This window comes from Procambarus clarkii, chromosome 94 (assembly GCF_040958095.1).
Source record: "Procambarus clarkii isolate CNS0578487 chromosome 94, FALCON_Pclarkii_2.0, whole genome shotgun sequence".
In the NCBI taxonomy this organism is placed as follows: Eukaryota; Metazoa; Arthropoda; class Malacostraca; order Decapoda; family Cambaridae; genus Procambarus; species Procambarus clarkii.
The window spans coordinates 11788171-11810909 of record NC_091243.1 but is presented as its reverse complement, the minus strand read 5'-3'; the positions used below and the strand labels follow the sequence as shown (position 1 = coordinate 11810909).

Here is a 22739-nt window from a genome sequence, read left to right as displayed (position 1 = left end):
AGATGGCTAATTACAAAAAAGATATAGTATATTGACGGCCTCCGACTTGCGCAGTTGTGTAGATTTAGTAATTTAAGTTGTGAGAGAGTAGTGTAGAGGAAGAGGGGAGTAAGGTGAGGGCATAATGGCAGGCTGGAGCAGCAGTGGGAGTCAAAGGTGGCGGCCGGTGACTCAACTTCCTGTGTCGCCTCCCGACATGCACCGCGGCAGAAAATGGCCGCACGGCACTAGTTGACTCTTGTTTAGGCGTTCGTAGCCTTGCTAGAAGTGTGCGTGAGTGAGCCTATGTGTCGCTGAGAGGCAGAGAAGCCAGTCTCGAGGACCGTGGTGGCCATTGGTAGTGTTGGAGGGTCGGCGGCGAGGAGGGGCACGAGGCGCCACCCACAACAGCTGACTCCTGCCACCACCACCGCTCCCTCGCCCATGATGGACCAAACTGTACCGTGTATGTTGTTGATATAGTGATAAGCAGTGCTACAAGGACGGCAACATGTCGGGCGAGGCGCCGGAGAAGGGTAATGAGGACTCCATTAAGGTGGTGGCCAGGTTTAGGCCGCTGAATGACTCTGAGGAGCGAGCGGGGTCCAAGTTCATAGTCACATTCCCACACAACAAAGATGACCAACTAGTCAACATAGGGGTAAGTCTGCCTCTCTCTGGGACCTCCACACACTCTCCACATACCCAAAACACACTCCTTACACCCAAAATAATAAGGAAAATCAGGTTATTTGTACAATACATTTGACAGTGGCCAGGAATGCCACTTTCTACTTGGTAATTGACATATAAAATGTCATTAACTATTTGGAAAGTTGTCGAGGCGTGGCCCTCTTGTTACTGCTCCTCTAATTTATACTTAAATATTTTTTTAAATGTTGTAAAGCTTTAAAGAAAGAACAAAAACGAAATTTAAGACTTGAGTAATTTTCCTCTTTTGTCCTATTGTCTTGTGAATTCACAGAAGGAATATTTTAGATGTTAGAAAGGCTTTAACAGTTCCCAAGGCTGTGTTGGGAAAGTGAGATGGGAATTATAGTTTCCCACCTGGATGGTAGGAGGTGATTAAAGGCTACTGGTATTTTCTTTCTTACCCAGTTTGTACTTTTTTTTTATATATAGTCATATGGCATTATTTATGTTGCTGAACAATTGATATCCCTAAACTTTTACACAACTGGTGGAAATGTTTGCATGTTTTTGTATAAATAAATATATATAAATGTTTATTCAGGTAAGGTACATACATACAAGTGATGTTACATTAATGGATCAATATATAGATAGAGCTAGTACATACAATGCCTAAAGCCACTATTACGCAATGCGTTTCGGGCAGAAACGCATTATCATGGCTTTAAATCAAGCATAATTCCTAACCTATGCTGAGGTCTGCTGTACAAATGAGGTGCTGGCCTCAGGCCGGGCTCGGGGCGTAGAAGAATTTCCGAAACCCTCTCCAGGTATGCTCCAGGTAAAGTGAAGATGACATTTAGAGGACATGTGAATATTCAGTAGAACTCATCATGTAAGAGATACAGTATCTCCATTACATGTGAAATAGTCAGGAAGAACATGTACAAATTAAACAAATGAAAAGCTCCAAATATGAATGGAATTAAATCCAAAATCATGAAGGAACTAGCTGATGAACTGGATCTACCACTGAAACTACTATTTGGAAAATTTGTAGACTAAGGCAAATCCCCTTTAGATTGGAAATGTTCAAATGTCAGCCCAGCTTCAAGAAAGGGAGAAAAATAAGTAGGCAACAGACCAATTGGCCTAATCTCGTCCTGTAATATTTGCAAGGGTGTGGAGAGAAGCCTATGGGGGAAATCATTTTCCATCTCAAAGTGCACAATTTTGTAAAATCAACAGAACTTGGTTTTATAGAAAATAAATCCTGTAACTAACCTGCTTCCAATTTTGGAAACTAACCAGTAACTCAGACAATGGATTTCAGTAGACATATTATACATGAACTCCAAAGATTTTGATAAGGTACCATCTGTAAGACTTGCACAGAAACTGCACTCAAGTGGAATAAACTGCAAAATGCTGGAATGGATAAACCCACGAATAAAACGAGGAAAGCAAAGGATTGCCTTAAATGGAAATGAATGTGTCTGGAAAAATGTTAAATGAAATACTGCAAGGTTCCATTTTAGGGTCAACCCTTTTTGTAATATACAATGCATCAACAACATGCATGAAAAAAACAAAAAAAGCTACAGCATCTAATTTGCAGATGACTCAAAGATTTATGGTAAAGTGGGAAGCAAAAACAAAATTGAAGCTTTGCTTTGTTAATAAAGTTCAAAAATAGTCAGAAAACTGGCAAATTATATTCAATATTGAATATGTAAGGTTTTGTATTTAGGGCATAATAACTCATAATAGCTACTATATATCAACAACACAACCATGCAGCAAATTAATAGAGTAAAGGAACTTAGTTATGATCCACCAGTTATTGAAAGTTTCTCAGCAAATAAAAGCTGCAGTAAAAAAAAAAAATCAGACCAAACCATAAGAGTAATAAAGTGAACCTTTGATTTCAAGGAAGAGAAAGTGATGATTCAGCTGTACAGATCTGGTAAAGACAAGAATATTAAAACAAAAACCACATAAAATGCAATCAAATCACACAATGGAAAGAAAAATCAATATAAAGATTATACTGTACTGTACTATTAAAGAACACAATGAAGTAGCTGTCACAACGGCAAGAAAAATCATAGGCTGTACAACAAGAACATTTTCAACGAGATGCTAGACCAATGATACAGTACTGTTCTTATTAATTAAGACACTGGTGTTCTCTCGGGTGGAATATTGTTGCACACTAACATCCTCATTCAAAGCTGGAGAATGTATAGAGATCTTTTACTGCCTGAATTTTTTCAATAAAACATCTAAAATATTGGGAGTGTTTAACATTTCTGGAACTGTATTCTCTTAAGAGTGCAGGCAAGAGATGTTTATTAATTTACTCTGATAAATATTAGATTAACTGTCCCAAAATATGCACTCAGAAATAACTCATTATGAGACCAGGAGGCATGGCAGAAAGTGCAAAATATTCCCATATTATATTTAAAGTAATAATTATATTGTATTGAAGTTGATTTATGATTTCCTAATTTGTTTTTATATCACAGGGCAAAGTCTATCAGTTTGACAACATCCTGAAGCCTAATGTTTCGCAAGAAAAAGTCTACAATACTGCTGCCAGAGATATTGTTAAAGGTATGGGAACTTTTTTTAAGTAATAAAAATTCATTGTGCCGTCATGATAATAAGTAGAGGATAGTATTCAGCTTTGATGGCTTGTTGAATGTCCTATTCCGTTCATGAAAATGTTTTGGCCTAGCTATTTATTTTACCTATATTTTTGTTGTGGGAGGTTTAGAAGAAATATATCTTGCTGTAATTATCCTCTTCCATTTGACATTTTATTAACTTTTATTGATCACCTTTCTCTCCTGTTCATTATATCATATTTATGTACAGTAGTAACATTTCTTGTACAGTATTTAATATGGATTTTCCACACAGATGTACTCAATGGTTACAATGGAACAATCTTCGCCTATGGGCAGACTTCATCAGGGAAAACTCACACCATGGAAGGTGTTATTGGGGACCCAAATCTGCAGGGCATCATACCTCGTATCATTCAAGATATCTTTAATCATATTTATAACATGGAAGAAAATCTTGAGTTCCATATCAAAGTATCTTATTTTGAAATCTACATGGATAAAATTAGAGATCTCTTAGATGGTGAGTAGTTAATTGCAATAATGTTATTAGTTCCATTTATTTAATCATTACTAATTAATAATTTTTTTATTTTTTATTTTTGCATTTACATTATAGTATTTCTTAAATAGAAAGTGCTTGTCTTATATTTAAACTGAACTTGTTCATTTTGTTTCTAACTTTAATCACTATAAATTGAGTAACATAAAATTATTACAATAACACAAATTTCTTAATTTTGCTATACTGTACATTCCTGCTGATGGCAGGTAATGTTTTGAGTTTTAATGTAGTACAGTAACATTGCAAAAATACTTTCTATATATTTAGAACTAACATGCAACAAAAATACTAGCATTTTTAATTTGTGTATTTTGTTGTAATGTGGAGGGTGATCCAGATAAGCAGTATTGCTGGAGTGAAAAGAAAAATCTAGGAAATTTCTGAACGTGGCAATGCTATACACGATTCTCTTGTTTGTGATAAAAATGTTGAAATGGTGGAGACAGATTGGTTTAATAAAAAGAATATCGGTCCTTTTTAAAAAAACTAAACCAAAGCTGAGGAATTTTTTTTTTTTTTTTTTTTTTTTTTTTTTTTTTTTTTTTTTTTTTTAGATATATCCAAGAGTTGTTACATTCTTGTACAGCCACTAGTACGCGTAGGGTTTCGGGCAAGTCCTTAATCCTATGGTTCATAGTTCAAGTACAGTACACATTTTACTGTTGCGTTAAACATAGGCTACAGTTAAGGAATTGCGCCCAGTAAATCCTCCCCGGCCAGGATACGAACCCATGACATAGCGCTCGCGGAACGCCAGGCGAGTGTCTTACCACTACACCACGGAGACTGCTAATGTTAATGAAGGTGGTGGTGTTTGGTCTTCAGGACAGCATAGGAGCACAAGTATGGAGAAGTGGAGTGAGCCGTCATGTTTTAATTAAAATAATAATAAAAGCTAGATTTCCTGTTGAAACTTATGCCTATTTTAATCTCCCTATAAGGAAAAGATTAAAATGAATGAAAAGAATGCAGTCTTGGCAATTGCATTATGCAAGATGGAACAAGTACTCACCTAATTGTGCTTGCGGGGGTTGAGCTTTGGCTCTTTGGTCCCGCCTCTCAACTGTCAATCAACTGGTGTACAGATTCCTGAGCCTACTGGGCTCTATCATATCTACATTTGAAACTGTGTATGGAGTCAGCCTCCACCACATCACTTCCTAGTGCATTCCATTTATTAACTACTGACACTGAAAAAATTCTTTCTAACGTCTCTGTGGCTCATCTGGGTACTAAGTTTCCACCTGTGTCCCCTTGTTCGTGTCCCACCCGTGCTGAAGAGTTTGTCTTTGTCCACCCTGTCAGTTCCCCTGAGAATTTTGTAGGTGGTTATCATGTCTCCCCTTACTCTTCTGTTTTCCTCTGTTTTCTTCTGTTTTACTCTTCTGTTAAGTATTGGGAATATCAAATTTTTTATTATTAGCCAATGCAACTCGTGGCCGATTTAGTAGCATAACATTGTAAGTTAACAAGTGTTAATAGTACAGTACCTCTTACAGATAAATGGTCCATTTTAAAGTAAAATTTTGGCAGAGTAATACTGTTTTGTATAGATTCTGTAGTTTAACTTGCCCAAGTACAGAAATATTAAATGAAAACATTTTATTTTCTAGTGTCGAAGGTGAATCTGGCTGTACATGAAGATAAAAACCGTGTACCATTTGTGAAGGGTGCCACTGAACGGTTTGTGTCATCTCCAGAAGAAGTGCTTGAGGTCATAGAGATGGGCAAAAGCAATCGTCATGTTGCAGTTACAAGTAAGTGGGGATAGGTCTTAAGGAGCTATAACAAGACTTTATTTTTTATTTTTCTATTTTTTATTTTTAAATAGAGATGGTACATTGTTTGGTGGAGATAAGGCTTGAATACTACTTACAGAATGTCTACAGTTATTAGGGATTTTGTAGCTGAAATAAAGATTTTCCTTGAGATGGGACTTGTTGGAAGACAAGTAACTGGGAAACAAAGTGTGTGTATATTTTCTTGATTGCCATCAGTGAGTGACAGTATATATATATGCATTTCTTTTAATCATACAATATAAATAAATATTTTGGGGGTCTTGTAGGCTCTTTGTAAATGATTTTTCTCTACAGACATGAATGAGCATAGTTCAAGAAGTCACAGTGTATTCCTAATTCAAGTAAAACAAGAGAATATAGAGTCACAGAAGAAACTTCTTGGAAAGCTTTATCTTGTTGATTTAGCTGGTAGTGAGAAGGTAAGCCTACCACTCTTTGCATGCTGTAGCAAGAAGGTTGACTATTTAAGATTGTGGGAAAACTTGTTACAAAATTATATTTTGTAATGTGCTCTCTTCAAAAAGTTGCTTCTTAAAACTTTGCATTGCTTGTAGCATTTTCAGTAGTCATTTATAAGGATAATAATTGATTAGATTTATAATTGGTGATTTCTGTGTAACAACACTAGCTATTATTTTATTAGGTAGTGATAACCAGAGAGATTTAAATCTTGGTAATTACAGGGATTTATAAGCTGAAATACCTTAAATTTCTAGTGGAAAACATTAGATATTTAACTAGAAATTTAACCTGACCACAAGGCTGACTCACCACAGATGAACAAAAATATATGATAAAAGCCATCATTAAAGGGTTGAAAACATTATTAATTACATTATATCATAAGATAATAGTAAATTTGGAAACATAGTCATGAAAATGTAATGGTGTGTCTAATGTTTTATATCTCGAGTGTATCAGCCATATTAGTTTAAACTTGTGTCAAATTTAATTATTTGATGACTGTCATTGTCATTTCTTGAACAGGTCAGCAAAACTGGGGCAGAAGGTTCTGTTTTAGATGAGGCAAAGAACATCAACAAATCCCTTTCAGCCTTGGGCAATGTTATTTCTGCCCTTGCTGACAACAGTAAAACACACGTTCCGTACCGAGATTCTAAACTCACTCGAATTCTTCAAGAATCACTTGGTGGTAATGCAAGAACTACAATTGTTATTTGCTGCTCTCCAGCTTCATTCAACGAATCTGAAACGAAATCGACACTTGATTTCGGCAAGAGGTAATGTCTAAGAGATTAAGTTATGGGCATTGATAATCACATTATTGTAAAAGTTCTCTGGACATTGATAATCACACTATTGTGAGAATTCACTGTTTAATGAATAGTTTTTAAAACTCGTTCCTGCTTCCAGAGCCAAGACTGTGAAGAATGTCGTGACAGTCAATGAGGAGCTAACAGCTGAGGAGTGGAAACGTCGCTATGAGAAGGAGAAAGAAAAGGCAAATTTATATTTTTTCGCTGAATTATTATTGAACAATATTGTGTTTGAAGTGCTTGATATTGTAATTCTCTTTTTTAATCATTGATTATGATAAGTATTTAAATTTTTTTTTTTTGTAGCATGCAAGTTGCTAATTTTGCATATTATAATCAGTTAACTAGTCTGTTGGCCCTTATCTAGATGTGGTAGATAAGATACTTGTCTAGATACGGTAGTTTACTGAAATATGCTGTGGTAGTCTAAAGATTGAAGTGAGCTGCTAGGTTCAGTATAAAAGTTCTAAAAGAGAAGTCGAGCATGTGTGAAAGCGAATGGATGATGAAAGCAGTGAGAAGGTTGTGGTAATAATCTCCTGTAGCTTTTTAATGTGTGTACACAAATGGAGCAGAAATAGGGGATAAAAGCATAAGTGAACATATTGGAAGACAGTTGGAGATGACTGGAGATGTCCTCTTGATAAATGAATATGGCTTAGTGATAAAGTACTGCAGAATGGTAGATGCTTAGTGTGGAATAGATCAAAATTGGTAAGAAATGCTGGCAAGAATAAGTTGAAACTTTTGGATGATAATTTAATTAAGTAGCTTTTGTTGACTAAACTATTTAACCAATTTCTCGTATAGTTTTTTTATTGTTACATAGTAACAATGCAAAGTATGTTTGGGTATTATTGGTTCGCTCCAAATCTTCATTTTTATTGTCGGCTTTGGATTGTATGTAACCACATGGCTACATACAAACCTAGCTAGGGAGCCATTCACAACAAACTTTATAACTTTGTCAAACTTCAGAAGTGTTTGGTAATTATTGTCCATAATTAAATAAATGTATTCATCATTTGTCAATAATGATTGACATTCATATTGTCCTAATGTGATGTGCTACATAATTCTATCTAGACATTTTTAATGTACACATTATAATGTTTTCAGATTGTGTGTGTAGCTTAATTTAGATAGTTTCTTTGTGAGGCTTACTGGCATAATGGAGTGAATGGTACTCGCCTAGTTGTGTTTGTGGGGATTGAGCTCTGGTTCTTTGGTCCCGCCTCTCAATTGTCAATCAACTGTCAATGGTGTGGAGGGACGTGTGTTTAGGAGATGGTTGCCTGGAGGAAGGATGCTTCCTCTCCTGGAAATGTAATTGTTAGTAATGTTGCTAGGAACTAAAGATATTTATTGGTTAGATTCTAGATAGTAAAAGGAAATTGGTAAGGCACCTCAATAAGTACTAAATAAGTGGCAAGTGGAATTTGAAGTGGGAATATTTGAGACAAGTGTGAGGGTATGGGATGCAGAAGTAAAAGAACTGATATTAGACTATAAGAGTATACTGTATATTGTTATTATAATACCAAATAGTTAAGTCAAATCTACTTCCTGTCAGGGAACTTAATTCATAAGGGCAAGTTATTGTTAACAAAAATTTAATTGTAAATAAATTCTTTGATTCAAGTGTGTTTATATGTTGTTGCTCTTGTTTAGGTTGCAAAGCTTAAGGCACAACTGGAGAAAATGGATCTAGAACTTGGAAGATGGCGTGCTGGCGAGTCTGTGAGCACTGATGAGCAAGTGGCTATTGATATGGATGCTTCGACAACTTCACAGCAATTTAGTAAGTGTTGTCTGAGGATGGGGTTGCAGGGTATTTTAATACTATATGTACATACAACCATTATTCTGAAATGTTCTTTGTCTATTAACTGGTACATGGAAGCATTTTCTGTGAATAAATAGTGTCTACTTAGAAAAATGTTGTACATTCTAATTTGTACTTGCATATGGTGCAGTGTAGAATTGTTGGCTTTCCACCAAATATTAGCTGAAGGACCTTATTTTACACAACTTTCACAGTTCAAGTCTTGGCTCCACCTGTGGCTGTCGATGGAGATGCAGCCGAGTGGGCACGAGAACGCGAGCGCCTCTACCAAAACTTGGACGAGAAGGATGACGAAATCAATCATCAGTCACAGCTTGTGGAAAAACTTAAGGAACAAATGCTTGAGCAGGAGGAGGTATGGAAATACTTAATATCGGGAGACATTTTTGGCAGCATTTTAATTATTTGGTAGAATTACTACACTACGGAAGTTTTGTGTATTACCGGTACTGTATACTGCCTGTAGGGGCAGTGTACAGTATATATGAAGTTGTGAAACCTGTATATTAATTTTTATTGTTGGTAATTTGTTGAGATCATGACCTATACTAGCTGTCTAAACAGTGGAGAGCACAAAGTACTGGCTGTAATATAGTAAAATACCAAGATTTAATTTAACCATCAAACATTATTTGTTGATTTGCCAGTAAGAGCTTTATCAACATTTAACAAATAATGCTAGTGCAGTACTTGAGGGGAAAAAGGTAGGGGGAGGGTTGAGGGCGCTGAGGTGAAGTTGAGAGACAAGAGCGGGATATATTAAATATTTTTTAGTAAAGTATTAATTTATGATGACCTGTTCAATGGTTGTTGTTTGGTGGCTGCATACTTGCATGCAGTCACCTGTCGTTAGGTTCTTCATTAATAAGTTTAATGTCCCTGAAAGTTCTAGGTATTGCTCCTGGTATCTTTGTTAGACAAGTGTCATTGATTTTATAAAAACTGTTTTCATTCTCATGTTCATAAATGTATGCATCTGAATTTTGGGACTTTTCATATACGTATACTTTTTCATAACCATTATTTTCGAAGAGCACTTTTTTTAAATTATTCATCCTACTGGAAAGATTCTTGTATCTTACTGTGGAATGGCTGTTCATGTAGATTTAAATATATTTTCCTTTTTTAGTTGATTTCATCGACTCGACGTGATTATGAACTTCTACAATCAGAGATGACCCGCCTTACTAATGAGAATGAGAAAGCTAAGGAAGAAGTAAAGGAAGTTTTACAGGCCTTGGAGGAATTGGCTGTCAATTACGACCAGAAAACAGAAGAAGTGGAGCGCAAGAGCAAAGAGAATGAGAGTCTAACTGAGGAACTTGGTCAGAAACAGGTAAAATTCATTGTTTGACAAACAATTGTTTACTATAAGTTATTCATACTGATGTATGAATAACTATCTCCATCTCTTAAATGGAGATATTATGACATTTAAGAATTGAATGTTGTCTTTCAAAGTGTTAATTTTAGCTTTCAAGATCCCAGTGCTATGCTCCAAGTATAAATACTACTGTATCTACCTACCTACCCACCTTGTTCTTTGTTATTGTAGTTTTATAACAAACATGAATGATTTTTCCCAGCTAAAGTAACTAATATGGATGCTCTTCCACAGGCATCACTAAGTGTAGCCACCTCTGAACTCCAGACAGTGAAAGACTCTCAATTACATCAAAAGAAACGTATAAATGAGATGCTGGTATCTCTTCTCAAAGATCTGAATGAAGTGGGGTCACTCATTGGAACTTCCAATGATGCCATGAAGGTTAGTAGAAGGTTAATAAAACATTAACAAACTATTATTACAGTAATAAAATAAACAAATGGTAATTCTTTAATGTGTAATAGAAATTGATAATTTCCTTAGTTTTCTTAAAGTTTTGCTTGGGTCCTGTACTACACGCCTAAAATTAGATAGATATTCTGGTGCACGTTAAAAAATATCTTTCTCTATCCTAAACATTCTTCGCTGATGTCAGAAAAAATATATTCTACTTATTTCAGTCTGGTCATATTGAGGTGAAGGAATGTTGTAGTTATATTGTGGAATAATTTTCAAGTTAACTATTTATAATAGAATTTCTCATCACCAATATTTTCCAGGTCCATAAGTTCTTACAGTTTTGCATGGTGTAAGTGGTTCTTAATTTAATTAAGAGTGCAAAAGTGCTGAGCGAAAGTGTTAACGTGGGCACCAATTATTGGAAGGTGATGAGCCAGACTTGGTGCCCATCTTTTCACTGAAGGAAGGAAAGTAGGGCTCTTGGGATTTTTTCTAATATGGCAAAAAGAGTGCCAGAAGAGATGCCTAGTGTCGAATGATATCCATAGACCCAGCGGGACTTAAATATTATGGGTCACATTTAGTCTCCTATAGGCAGTCAGGGCATAGGCATCCATCACTTGAGGGGGAACAGTAGAGGTTTAGGGGTTAATGTATTTTAAAATTATATTAATTTCCTCAGAACCTTGGGGATGTTGAAGGCAAGGTGGAAGAGGAGTTCACTGTTGCAAGACTCTACATATCAAAGATGCGCTCAGAGGTGAAGAACTTGTCACAGCGATGCTCGACACTTGAAACAAAACAGACAGATATGCATTCACAAATGGAAGAACGTGAGAAGGAACTTATTGAGGCCAAGCTGCTCGTTACGCAACATGAGGCCAAGATGAAGACACTCTCACAGTCTATGAAAGAAGGAGATAATAAGAAGAGGTCCTTGGAAGAACAGGTAAAGCATTCCAAATATAGTAAAATTGGCTAGAATGGCTTTAATTTTCATATCACCTAGTAATTTTGTGATTATGAATGTAATCTTTTGTCTTTAACTATTCTCTATATATGATGCTGTTATGTTTAGCTGGAGGTTCTGTACAAAATTTGGTGGCATATTTCTGGGAACCTGTCTACAGACTTAAATACTGTATTATTACAAGCTTATTTGCTTGACAGTTTATTATACAGTGTTTAAATTTTGCATGGTACCGAGTATGTTTTGTTCAATTGAAAAGCAAAGATTGTTTTGAAATGAACAGATTTTGATGTTTTCCTAGCAAAGGCTAATTGCTGGTTGCAATATCCTGCAATGTAGAATTTATTATATGTAAATGTTAATATATTTAATGAATTTTAGGTGGATTCCCTGAATGAGGAAGTTGCTCGCCTGAAGGCAGTGTCTAAGGTATCTGAACAAGATGGCCATGTTAAAGATGCTCTTGAGAAGCAGATTGAACAACACAGGGAACAGCACCAGAAACAGGTAAACCTTCTCTTAAATTTATATTTCCCTAATTAAGGGTATAACAACAGCCTTCTTGAGGTTATCTTGAGTTGATTTCGGGGCTTTAGTGTCCCCGCGGCCCGGTCCTTGACCAGGCCTCCACCCCCAGGAAGCAGCCCGTGACAGCTGACTAACACCCAGGTACCTATTTACTGCTAGGTAACAGGGGCATTCAGGGTGAAAGAAACTTTGCCCATTTGTTTCTGCCTCGTGCGGGAATCGAACCCGCGCCACAGAATTACGAGTCCTGCGCGCTATCCACCAGGCTACGAGGCCCCTATTAATGTTAGCCCTGGCATGACAAATTAGATCTCCGCATAAGCTTCAATATAGCTCGTCAAATCAATATAGCATCCATTTAACCTGTGTTTATCCAGTGGCATGTTCAAATATTATCCAGTTATTGGTATAAATAAGAGCTGCCTTGTATGGGCAGCTCTACAGTTATTGGCCTTATACAGCCACCTTCATTCTCGTTTCATTTTTTGCCCCCTTTTCTTCAGCTTTGCTTGGTCAGGTCACCTGCCCTGGCAGGTATAAGGTCTGCCTATCACATTTCATTCTAAATTCTATTTTGCTCTGATGAAGGTGAATTGAGCCAAAAATGCATTTAGCATTCTTTTTCACATATAGTTTGTCTGCATAATATATATTATATATGTAATATGTATAAATAAATAAAATCATTGTCTTGAATCTATCACACGTGTCTTATGTCCTGCAGTTGGCAGCACTGAGAGATGAAATTACTGAGAAACAGCAACAGATCGATGAACTGACAGATGAAACCCAAAAGAGAGCTGTCACAGAGGAACAGCTGAAGGCAGAGTATGAGAAGCTGAAGGCTGAGGTTGCTGAAAAGGTAAGTCATTTGTTTATAGTTTTGGATAAGAACTGTGTTAATTTAATTATTATTTAGTATGTGTAGTTTGACATCCCAGCAGATGGGTGATGTTTTAGATATTTCTGTTATATATATAGCAAGGGCAGTTATTTTATGAGTAACCTGGTTCAGAGTGAGGAACTACAAAACTAAAAATTGTCAAGTATAGATAGACATTGATATGGGAGCTTCTGAAATTACTGTAGTATTAAAGCTTAAGAGTCCGTTTAGCAATTCAAACACCAGGTTAAAACTGAGTCTCCAGTAAACTCTGACTGACCCATCTTTCCTTTTTTCTAGACTACTAAATTGAGCGAATTAACGATTGTCCACGAGCGTAAGGAGCAGGCGCGGCAGGACCTTAAAGGTCTTGAAGAGACTGTGGCCAAAGAGTTGCAGACTTTGCACAATTTACGTAAATTATTCGTGCAGGATCTCCAGGCCAGAGTGAAGAAGGTAATGTGAATTTTTTCAATTTCTATTTTTCTAGTTGTGGAACTTGTAAATTCTATAGCTTAACTATATTTTGCCAGGATTTGGAAATGATTAGTCTGGTAACAACATACAGTATAGACAAAGATTAGCCGACTTAAAATTATATATTTATATTATAATTTGTGCTTGTACATACAGTACAATGTGACGCACACATTACCTACCCAAATCAATTGATAGCCCTGGGGGTTTGAAAGTTTAATTCCTCGTCTTGGCTCCTACTGATTTTCTCATTGATACATCATATTAATGTTATTTCATTGTGCATGTGCTTGTGACACACGCTTCCATACCAAAACTAATGAACTGGTAACTTTTCTCAGGTTTTCTTAAATTCTTGTATTAAGTATTATAGTTCTCTAATCTCAATTTAAGGGAAAATAGCACGGATACAAATATTTAGGCCAGAAAATTTTTTAAAAGTTATGTAACAGATGACAATTCTGCTGATAATTGTTGCTCCTGCTATTAGAAGTGCATTAATTGTATTTCTTACTCTATAGTAGTTTGGATTTGTTGATGTGGCTAAGAGGGGTATTAGTGTTGTCATCACTACTGAACCTTGCAAACAGACAATATAATGAAACTCTTAACCCCCAGCCATTCTTTCATTCTTCATAATTTGATGATATTTGTAGCTTCTAGCATTGATATATAGAGGCCAAAAATCATATATGCACACTAGTTGCATGTTAATTTTAATTTTTTTGTTGATAGGCATTCTGGTTTTGCTTTCTGGCAATTAGAATGACATAGCACTAATTTGGTCAGAGACTTAAACAGGCAGCAGTGTGTCAGCAAAGACTGGCAGATGCCAGTCACCAGTCACAGCCATATTAACCCCTGCACTGCACACCTGTTTTGGGAAAAAAATTCATGGTGCAGTTGTTAAGGACATATTTTTGTTTTTAGAAATGTTCAGCTAATGTTAATGTCAAAATGTTTCCAAACTCAACCATTTTTATTTCAAATCAGAGTGATGAAAACAATAAAATATGGCTTAAACAAAAATTGTACAACACTCAATTGTGCAGTATGTGGTTAATGTCACAATCTACTATTCTTGTAGTCTTCAGGTAGTTAATGGACCTGGTCCATTTACACCAGTTTAGTCATTGCCATACCTTCTTAAAATGTATGATTTAAGGGGCTGGATCCTGAGAAATATTGGCAATGATGGTGGAGTCTCAATACAGTCAGGTTTCTCTGGGAATTGTTTACCATGTGATTGGTAGAAATTTAAATCTCTTGTGAAATTTAGCAGTATAACATGGGAAATAGTATTGGCTCCAAACATGTTTCCAACCCTTGAAAAGTTCATTGGATAAATCAAGAACTTGAGTGTTATTTAAACATAAAGGAAGAAATTAAGGAGTAGCTAACATTTGTGAAATATGACCAGCTGTAAATCAGTGTTGTATGTAGCAGTTTTTGCTTACCTTATGGGGAAAACTACAGTGACAAACAGTAGTAGAGAAAGGGCCATGGTGAAGCAGAGTTTACCTTAGCTTGTATATAACCAAGCAATTTTTTTACTTTATAGTCTGTGTCGGGAGAGGAGAGTGACGAATCGGGTGGATCGTTAGCTCAAAAGCAGAAGATCCAATTTTTGGAAAATAATTTGGATCAGTTGACTAAGGTACATAAACAGCTGGTGAGAGATAATGCTGATCTTCGGTGTGAACTTCCCAAGTTAGAGAAGAGACTTAGAGCAACAATGGAGCGTGTAAAGGTAAGAGTACAGTAATTAAAAATACACTGTTTTATCTAGTATGTATTAATAATTTCTGTTTTTTCTAAAACTGATACTTATTTTTTATATAATTAACATTAAAATTCTTAATAAATTTTATGAGCCAAGAGCTGTCATCCTTCCCTTGTTACTGTTAAACCTTAAGCCACACAAAAATTTTCATTAAACTACTCCCCCTGCCTTTCTCTGTAACTGGTGCAAGAAAAACAAAAAATCCACACAGTTTCTTCTTATATTACAGACAAGTATGTGAAGATTACAAATACATAAACGAACGTGCTCAACTTACTGTGGTTTGTCTATATTTGTCATGAAGTTGACCGCTTTTGTTGGCTGCCAGATAGTGACTGGCTACAGAAGTGGTTCGATCTGAGAACTAACCCTACTGGAATGGTGACAGATTTTTGCATGTGCAGTTGAAAATACCAGGTTCTACACCCTGCCTTATAACCATTCATCTTTTGTTATTGAGGAATTCCTAAGTCAAAGTTTTGTCAATATTGCATAGTGTTTAGTATATGCACCTTGGACCAGAATTCAAAGGTGCTTCATCAGACATGGTACTACCAATAGTGCTTTTCTGAAGGGATGCTGATCCATACCCAATTTCTGTTTTAAAGATGGCTGACAACTGCCTAGGCATGTCTATGTGTGGTTAATGTCACCATAGATGTAGCGGATATTACAAATCCTACTGGCTGCCTTAAATCACTTCGGGGACTTGGAGCAGTTGTAGGGTAAAAGCCTGGTATGGCATGCCTCCATTTCCCCCACCCTTCTTGATGTTTTTGAGAGTTAAAAACTTTGTGTATAATAGAGAAAAATGCCATTCATTAAACACTTTATATGGCATAACTTGCATGTTTCAGGCTTTGGAGACAGCATTAAAAGAGGCTAAGGAAGGTGCAATGAAGGATCGCAAAAGATACCAACAGGAAGTTGACAGAATTAAAGAAGCGGTGAGACAAAAGAATCTTCAGCGTAGAGGCACTGCTGCACAGATTGGTATGTAGAAAACAAGTTTGTTAGTTCATGTTTTCTTTAATGGCATTTGAATGATTGAGAATTAGGTCTTGGAAATTTGGTCATCATTTTGGCTGAATGTGATTTAGAGTTGTTGGCAGGTCCCCTCTCTTTTTTTTTTTCTTCTCTGGTTGGTTCAGTAATGTGTTCTCTGAAAATGCTTATCTGCTGTTTGTGAGAGGGAGAGAGAGAGAGAGATCAGATATTATTAGGATTATTATGCTAACACCTTACATTTTGCATTGATGTACTGTACAATATAATCATTATTTACAGCTAAACCAATTCGTGCTGGACACGCACCCCAACCAAATCATGCAAGCAATCCTGTTATTCGTGGAGGAATGCAGCCCTACCAGCCACCAGCAATGCAGAAGCGAGTAGCAAGTGGTGGTGCACGAATGGGTATGTAGTGGAAGAGTGTAGTATGACCTTGTTTTTAATTACTCTTAATTAAATAATGCACGACTTCCAAATTTCAAAGCACATAAGAACTAAAGTACAGTACTACTAAACAATTCTATATACATTTTAACTAGTTAGTGTATACTGTATTCATCTTGGGCTCTATTATAAGTACCTTATAACAAAATCGTGAAATGCTTCAAACTTTCTTATATTCAACTTTTTTTTAAACACCATGTCCCATATTGTATCTAATATTTTTAAGGATTTATTGACCATATATAAGCACCAAATTTTCCTTCATAGTCTATGCTTCCTGCCTACAGTACTCTGTAAGAGATCTTGTCCTAAGGCCATTCCTACTGTTCACATTTTGTCAAATCAAATACTGTATACTTGATTTTGTTTATGAACTCTTTAATTAACTGATGCTTCAGAAAAAAAATAAAATATTATAAAGAACTCTTTGTATCATTTGGACAATTTTTATTTTTTAAATGTTGAAAACAAGTTTGAGTATCTTATTAAAGCATTTATAAATAAAATCATGATTTGGATTTTGACAGATTTGAAATGTACCAAATTATTGGCTTTGTTCTGTTTGATATCTTCCCTCAGCTCTCCCTATACAGTAATTAAATAAACAGCTAGGAATTGACCTTTATTAGCAATATTTTGAGTGTTACAGTAGTGCTGTAAAAATACAAAAATACTTGAAATTTTCTTGGACTAGTTGGGGTTTGATTCTCGAAGGAATTGTCTAAGTGGTTGGGTTCCATTCCTTCACTCTTCCTCATATATTTGCTCTTATCCTTGAATCCCTTGCAAGTGTCTTATAGTATAGTCATATTAGTTTAGTGTCTTCTGATAACTGCTATACCTGCCTTTCAAATAGTTTTAATTATTGCTAAGGCACTAAGCTTTCTTGCATCAAAATAGGCCTGGGGAAGGGGTTAATGACTCATTTATACACGTCATTTATCCTCACCAATATTTTCAAATTATAATTCTAGATTTTTAAGCAGTAAATAGCATGCTTTATTTTTATTAAACATTTCAAATTTATATATATATTTGTATTTTTCAGACATGTCGAGCTAAACTTAGTGGTGTCGATGATTCTGAGATAGAATCCAGCCCCTGTGTATGTTGAGCTGTGGCCATGTTCTCATGAAACATTGTTACCAATCTCAATTTTATACCACCATATTTGTGCACCCGCCACTAAATTTGTTGTTATTGCATTGCTTGACGAGGCAGATGGGTAATGAGGGTTGGGAAGTAAGGGGGGTAAAGGTAATGATATCATTTTGTAGAGCCTTGGACATTTGTATTATTTTGCATATTACAATTGCTTTTCTTTTAAGACATTTTTACCTTGAAATTTTTGGATGCTCGATTTATATTTTTTCCTGAGTTTAAAATTAAGCCTTCAGAAGTACAAATCAAGGTTCGTTATAAGTGAATCATTTGCCTGTAAGAATTGTCAGGTTTGTCATCATTAAGTCCAGAAGAAATGTTTACATGCAAAGTAGTGAAGCACAAATGGAGGGGACACCTTTGATCAACTGCCAAGTCATATGCAAATGTCTTGTGGTTTTAAAAATCACTGTGGATGAGCTTTATGGTTAAGGTGGGAGATGAAAGGTGTAGATTGTTAGAACAAATTACAGTTTAATTTCCGTTACAATTCATCATTACATGATAAGCCTCGTGAAGTTGAGAATTATTTGGACCAAAATGATTGATTTGATGAAGTGAATTGTACTCTTAATAATTGTGACTTCTGATACATGTCTGAAAAGCACCAGTGGCTTTTTATGGTGTATTCTGCTTTTAAACAATTATACAATGTCCCAATCTTTACAATCAGATTGTATCATATAATACCTGTTACATTTTCTCTGTACAATAATGTAAAGTTTCATATCATAATATACCTAAGATGTTTTGATGGATTTATTTCTCTAAATGGATGAAATAGATATAAAAGCAGCTATTTAGAAATATAATTTGTATAGGGTTTTCTAATATATATACTGCACTGGTATTTTTATATATAAATTAATGTTGATAAAATTAAAGAGGCAACTTACACAGCTTTTATGTATTAATTGTTGAGGATTAATAATAATTCTCAGCTAAATTTGCTTTTGGTTTAATTTTAGGTTAATAGTTTCCATGATCTTGGAAGAGCCTGTGGAATACTCGTAGATGGTGTTTAATTGTGTTATATTTCAAAATGGCTGTTTTCATTTCTTAAATATGGAATGAACCCTCGGAAAATTTTAACGAGATGTCCATTTCCTTTCCTTTTTTGCCTATTTTTGTCGCTACACGGAGTGTACGTCAGATGTCAGTAATGAAGGAGGGTATTGTAGACATTGCTCAGTGAGGGAATGTTCAGTGTCTGATTTAATATAATGTTGTTTCAGGTTTTATATGTAACTTAAGTTTATGTAAGTGGATGATTATTTTTGAGGCATTGTACAAATTTCCTGTGTGATCCTTATTGGCCAAGAAAGTCAGAAAGGTCCTATTTATTCCCAGTTATGATGGTTACAATGGGAACATGGGGTTTAAAGATGTTGATAGGCTGTATGGTTCTTGGAGAAGATATATTTTATGTCGAGACAGTTTATGCTAAATCTCTTGGACTTAATATATAGATATATATTACTGTTTGTTTTCAATGCTGTAGTAGCCTGTGGCACTACTTGTCATGTCCTTTATACTAGACCAGCAGTCACTCCTACAGTAGGTTGAGTGATCTCTTTCAGCTTTAAATTGAACACAAGGTGTCCTACAGTGCCCTTAATAACTTTGGTATTAGAAACAATTTTAGCAATTTTTTTTTTTAAGTTTTAAAGTCCATTCCTGATGGAGAAAACTAGTATTTAATTTGGCTAATTTATTTATTTTAATTGTAGTATGAGAGCAGCTACATTTTATCCATCCCACTGTTGCCTTAAGTTTATCCTTGCCAGCAGGAGATATCCAGGTTTATATTATCACACGTGCCACTCACCGTAATTTCATGCAGTCAGTCACCATAAGCTACCATTTTTACATCATCTCACGTCAAGGTTTAACCACATGGCATCGGCTATTAAAATACAATATGCAACATTGCCTTGAATTATGTAAAACTGCTTGAATAAAATGTCTAGTAACATATAAATCAGACTGTGAGAAAGGTAATTGTAATGACCTTTATAGCTGATGTATGTTATAATAGCAAATATTGTATCACTTGATCATTGTGAACATTAAGGTGTGTATATTCTCTCATATTCTTTTAAATAAGAATATTTTAAGAGTATTCACTTTAGCCGAGTCTCACTATGATCATTAAAATTATAATTGGAAGCAAACTTAAATTTTTTTTTTTAGTAAAATAGCCTGAATGGTATGCCAAATAAAAGCCATAGTTTTTATTTACCCTGAAATTAGGTGTGATGTTAGCATTGGCGGGTTAGAAATTGACTAACACTTCTGGTGATGTACAGACTATTGTAGTCCAGATGTAAAACAAATGTTTTACAATCCAGATCTGTTACCCAGTTGGAGAGATAAAAGTATTACCACGGCTTTCTCACCATGTTTGCTAGGATTTAGCTGTAATTAGCCCTGGCCCTTTGATCAGAAACTTTTCGGTTGGACTTATGCAGGGAGAGGAAAACAAAAGCAAAGTGAAAGTATTTTACAATTGTAAAATTTATTGCACTAAAATTGCTGCCTCGGCTTTACATGCTTGTACTATGGAAAGGTACTGCAGTAAAATCACTAATTAATGGTCTTGTTTTATTATTGTTCCTTTTAGCTAGATCTTGATCGTACCTGGAAAGGGTCTCTGAATTTGTTCTACTATGAGACCTACTTTACTCTACTCAGACATGGGTGATTTGCCTTCTATGGTCTGTAATCCCCGAGTATGAAGGTGAAGGAAAGGCCCAATATACATACGTGTAACTGTATTAACTAAATTTTCAGATGTAACCTACATCCTTTCTCAAGGTTCTGTATACAATGTTCTGACTGCATCTAGTACCAATAGAAGATGTAGGTTTTATCCAAAAATTTGTTTTTAATACTAAAAATGTTGGACCTTTCATTAACCTTCATCAATCATTACAGCATTGTAGCAAGTTCCTCCAGCCCTAAGCTTATTAGTAAAGAGGAGAGAAGTGATGTGAAGGGCAGTGGATTGTGCTGTTGGCTCTTGACTGACTGAGCCAAAGTGGATTTTCTTAGCACAATGAGATCCTGTGGCAGTTATCCTTAGACCTGCTGCTTCTGTTCATCCAGTAGTTCTGATGTTCAAGAGTTGGATGACTGTTGTAGGTTACATATTGGGAAGGGCAATTATTGGACCATGGAGACATCAGTAAGGCTGACAGGCTTCTTGACCCAGACAATATGGGAGGCTAAAGGATCTTTGTTGGTTTCCAACCGACCCCAAGATGCTACAGCTTCGTTACAGAGCAGATAGCAGACTACAACCGCATGGAGCTACAAGGCTCACCAGTTGACCAGACTACAACCGCATGGAGCTACAAGGCTCACCAGTTGACCAGACTACAACCGCATGGAGCTACAAGGCTCACCAGTTGACCAGACTACAACCGCATGGAGCTACAAGGCTCACCAGTTGACCAGACTACAACCGCATGGAGCTACAAGGCTCACCAGTTGACCAGACTACAACCGCATGGAGCTACAAGGCTCACCAGTTGACCAGACCACACACTAGAAGGAGAAGGGACGACGACGTTTCGGTCCTTCCAGGACCATTCTAAAGTTGATGAGAATCACGACTTGAGAATGGCTCACGATCTCATCGAGTTTAGACACTCATCATTCTGCATCAAGCCGCCACGCTCTCCATCATAGAGCTCCACGACTCCAGCCTCACTCAGCTCTGCTCCAAGCTCAGTCTCAACGTCTAGGACACTGCTGACACAAGACCACTAAATAAATATGAAAACCCACTAAACACTGTGTATCTAATCTACCCAACAAAGTAACATAATCGTACGTTACAGATGTTAACAATAAAACGACTATGTTATTCTTTAGATTTATTTTGGTCCTGTTAGACTCAATTTCAATTATGCAGTTAAATTTTGATCACCAATACTATTGAATGGAATGAGTTTACTTGAACTTAGCACAGATCAAGATGGATGACAGTTAACCCCAGGAATTATAGAAACATTCCTATGAAGAGACATTTTCCTGAATTTACCTGAGGGGCCACCATTTCTCTGGTGGCCTATATGAGGACAGGAAGCCGGCTGATTAATTTATCCAGCTGGATTTTTAACTGCAGCAGTGTCAGCGGGTAGGCTGACATTAGTTGGTCTTTATTTAACCCATCACTGAAAAATCATTTGTTTATTGTCCTACAGGCTTGTTCAGGCTGATGCCGTTGCTCTTTCTTTGTGTTACATTTGACCTTTTCAAAAAGTAATGTGGTTTAATATCGTCTAAAGCAAGGCAAAGAGTATATATTTGCAAGTACAGTCGGGTTCGTTCTCGACTCACAATGGAAAACTCTGGGTTCGAATCCCGGGCGGGAGAGATATGGTTGGGCGCATTTCCTATCACCAAATGCTCCTGTGAGTAAGTAGGTGCCCAGCAGTTAGCTTTTTGTGGGGTGGCATCCTTGGGGGGGGGGGGGGCAGTAGTTCGACCTTGGGAACCTCGATATGAGCCTAACATGTATATATACACTAGCTACCTATCCCCTGAAACAATGAATTCAAAGAAAGATTTCGAACACTCGCCCGGAGCTTCGCTTTAGCTCTTTAGGCTGAGTTCGTATCCTGTCCGGGGAGGATTGACTGGGCGCCTCTACTTAACTGTTGACAGTAAAATGGATACCCCGATTTAGCGGGTCGTATTCCCTGGAATATTAGGATTAAGGACCTGCCCGAAACGCTATGTGTGCTAGTGGCTGTACAAGAATCTAAGAACTCTTGTATATATAAACAAATAAAACAATAAAAATAAAACGCTTATATTTGCCTGCCCGAAACGCTTTGCCTAATAGTGGCTTTAGGTATTGTATGTACTAGCTCTATCTATAAATCCACCAATGTTTTGTATCTCACCTTGTATGTATGTACTTTAGCTGA

The 22739-nt window shown here is 36.3% G+C and overlaps 1 protein-coding gene across 1 annotated transcript; it reads left to right on the top strand.

Moving 5' to 3' along the window:
* The first annotated feature begins 145 nt into the window (after window positions 1–145).
* LOC123747387 (kinesin heavy chain) lies at window positions 146–20394 on the top strand. The gene is made up of 19 exons (XM_045729567.2): window positions 146–640; window positions 3165–3252; window positions 3562–3789; window positions 5445–5588; window positions 5928–6052; window positions 6621–6874; window positions 7008–7095; window positions 8582–8711; window positions 8951–9111; window positions 9886–10092; window positions 10375–10524; window positions 11225–11491; window positions 11894–12019; window positions 12765–12902; window positions 13224–13379; window positions 14962–15150; window positions 16041–16176; window positions 16471–16599; window positions 17687–20394. Exons 1-19 carry the CDS (start codon window positions 491–493, stop codon window positions 17698–17700), a joined length of 2880 nt encoding a protein of 959 aa, XP_045585523.1. The 5' UTR covers window positions 146–490; the 3' UTR covers window positions 17701–20394.
* The last annotated feature ends 2345 nt before the right edge of the window (window positions 20395–22739 follow it).

Bases quoted from the DNA above. Each gene is read 5' to 3' on its own strand.
- LOC123747387 (XM_045729567.2), top strand. From the start codon at position 491: ATGTCGGGCGAGGCGCCGGAGAAGGGTAATGAGGACTCCATTAAGGTG. The intron at 10,525-11,224 runs GTTAGTAGAAGG...TAATTTCCTCAG, and splicing joins CTTCCAATGATGCCATGAAG to AACCTTGGGGATGTTGAAGG. The intron at 13,380-14,961 runs GTAATGTGAATT...TTTACTTTATAG, and splicing joins TCCAGGCCAGAGTGAAGAAG to TCTGTGTCGGGAGAGGAGAG.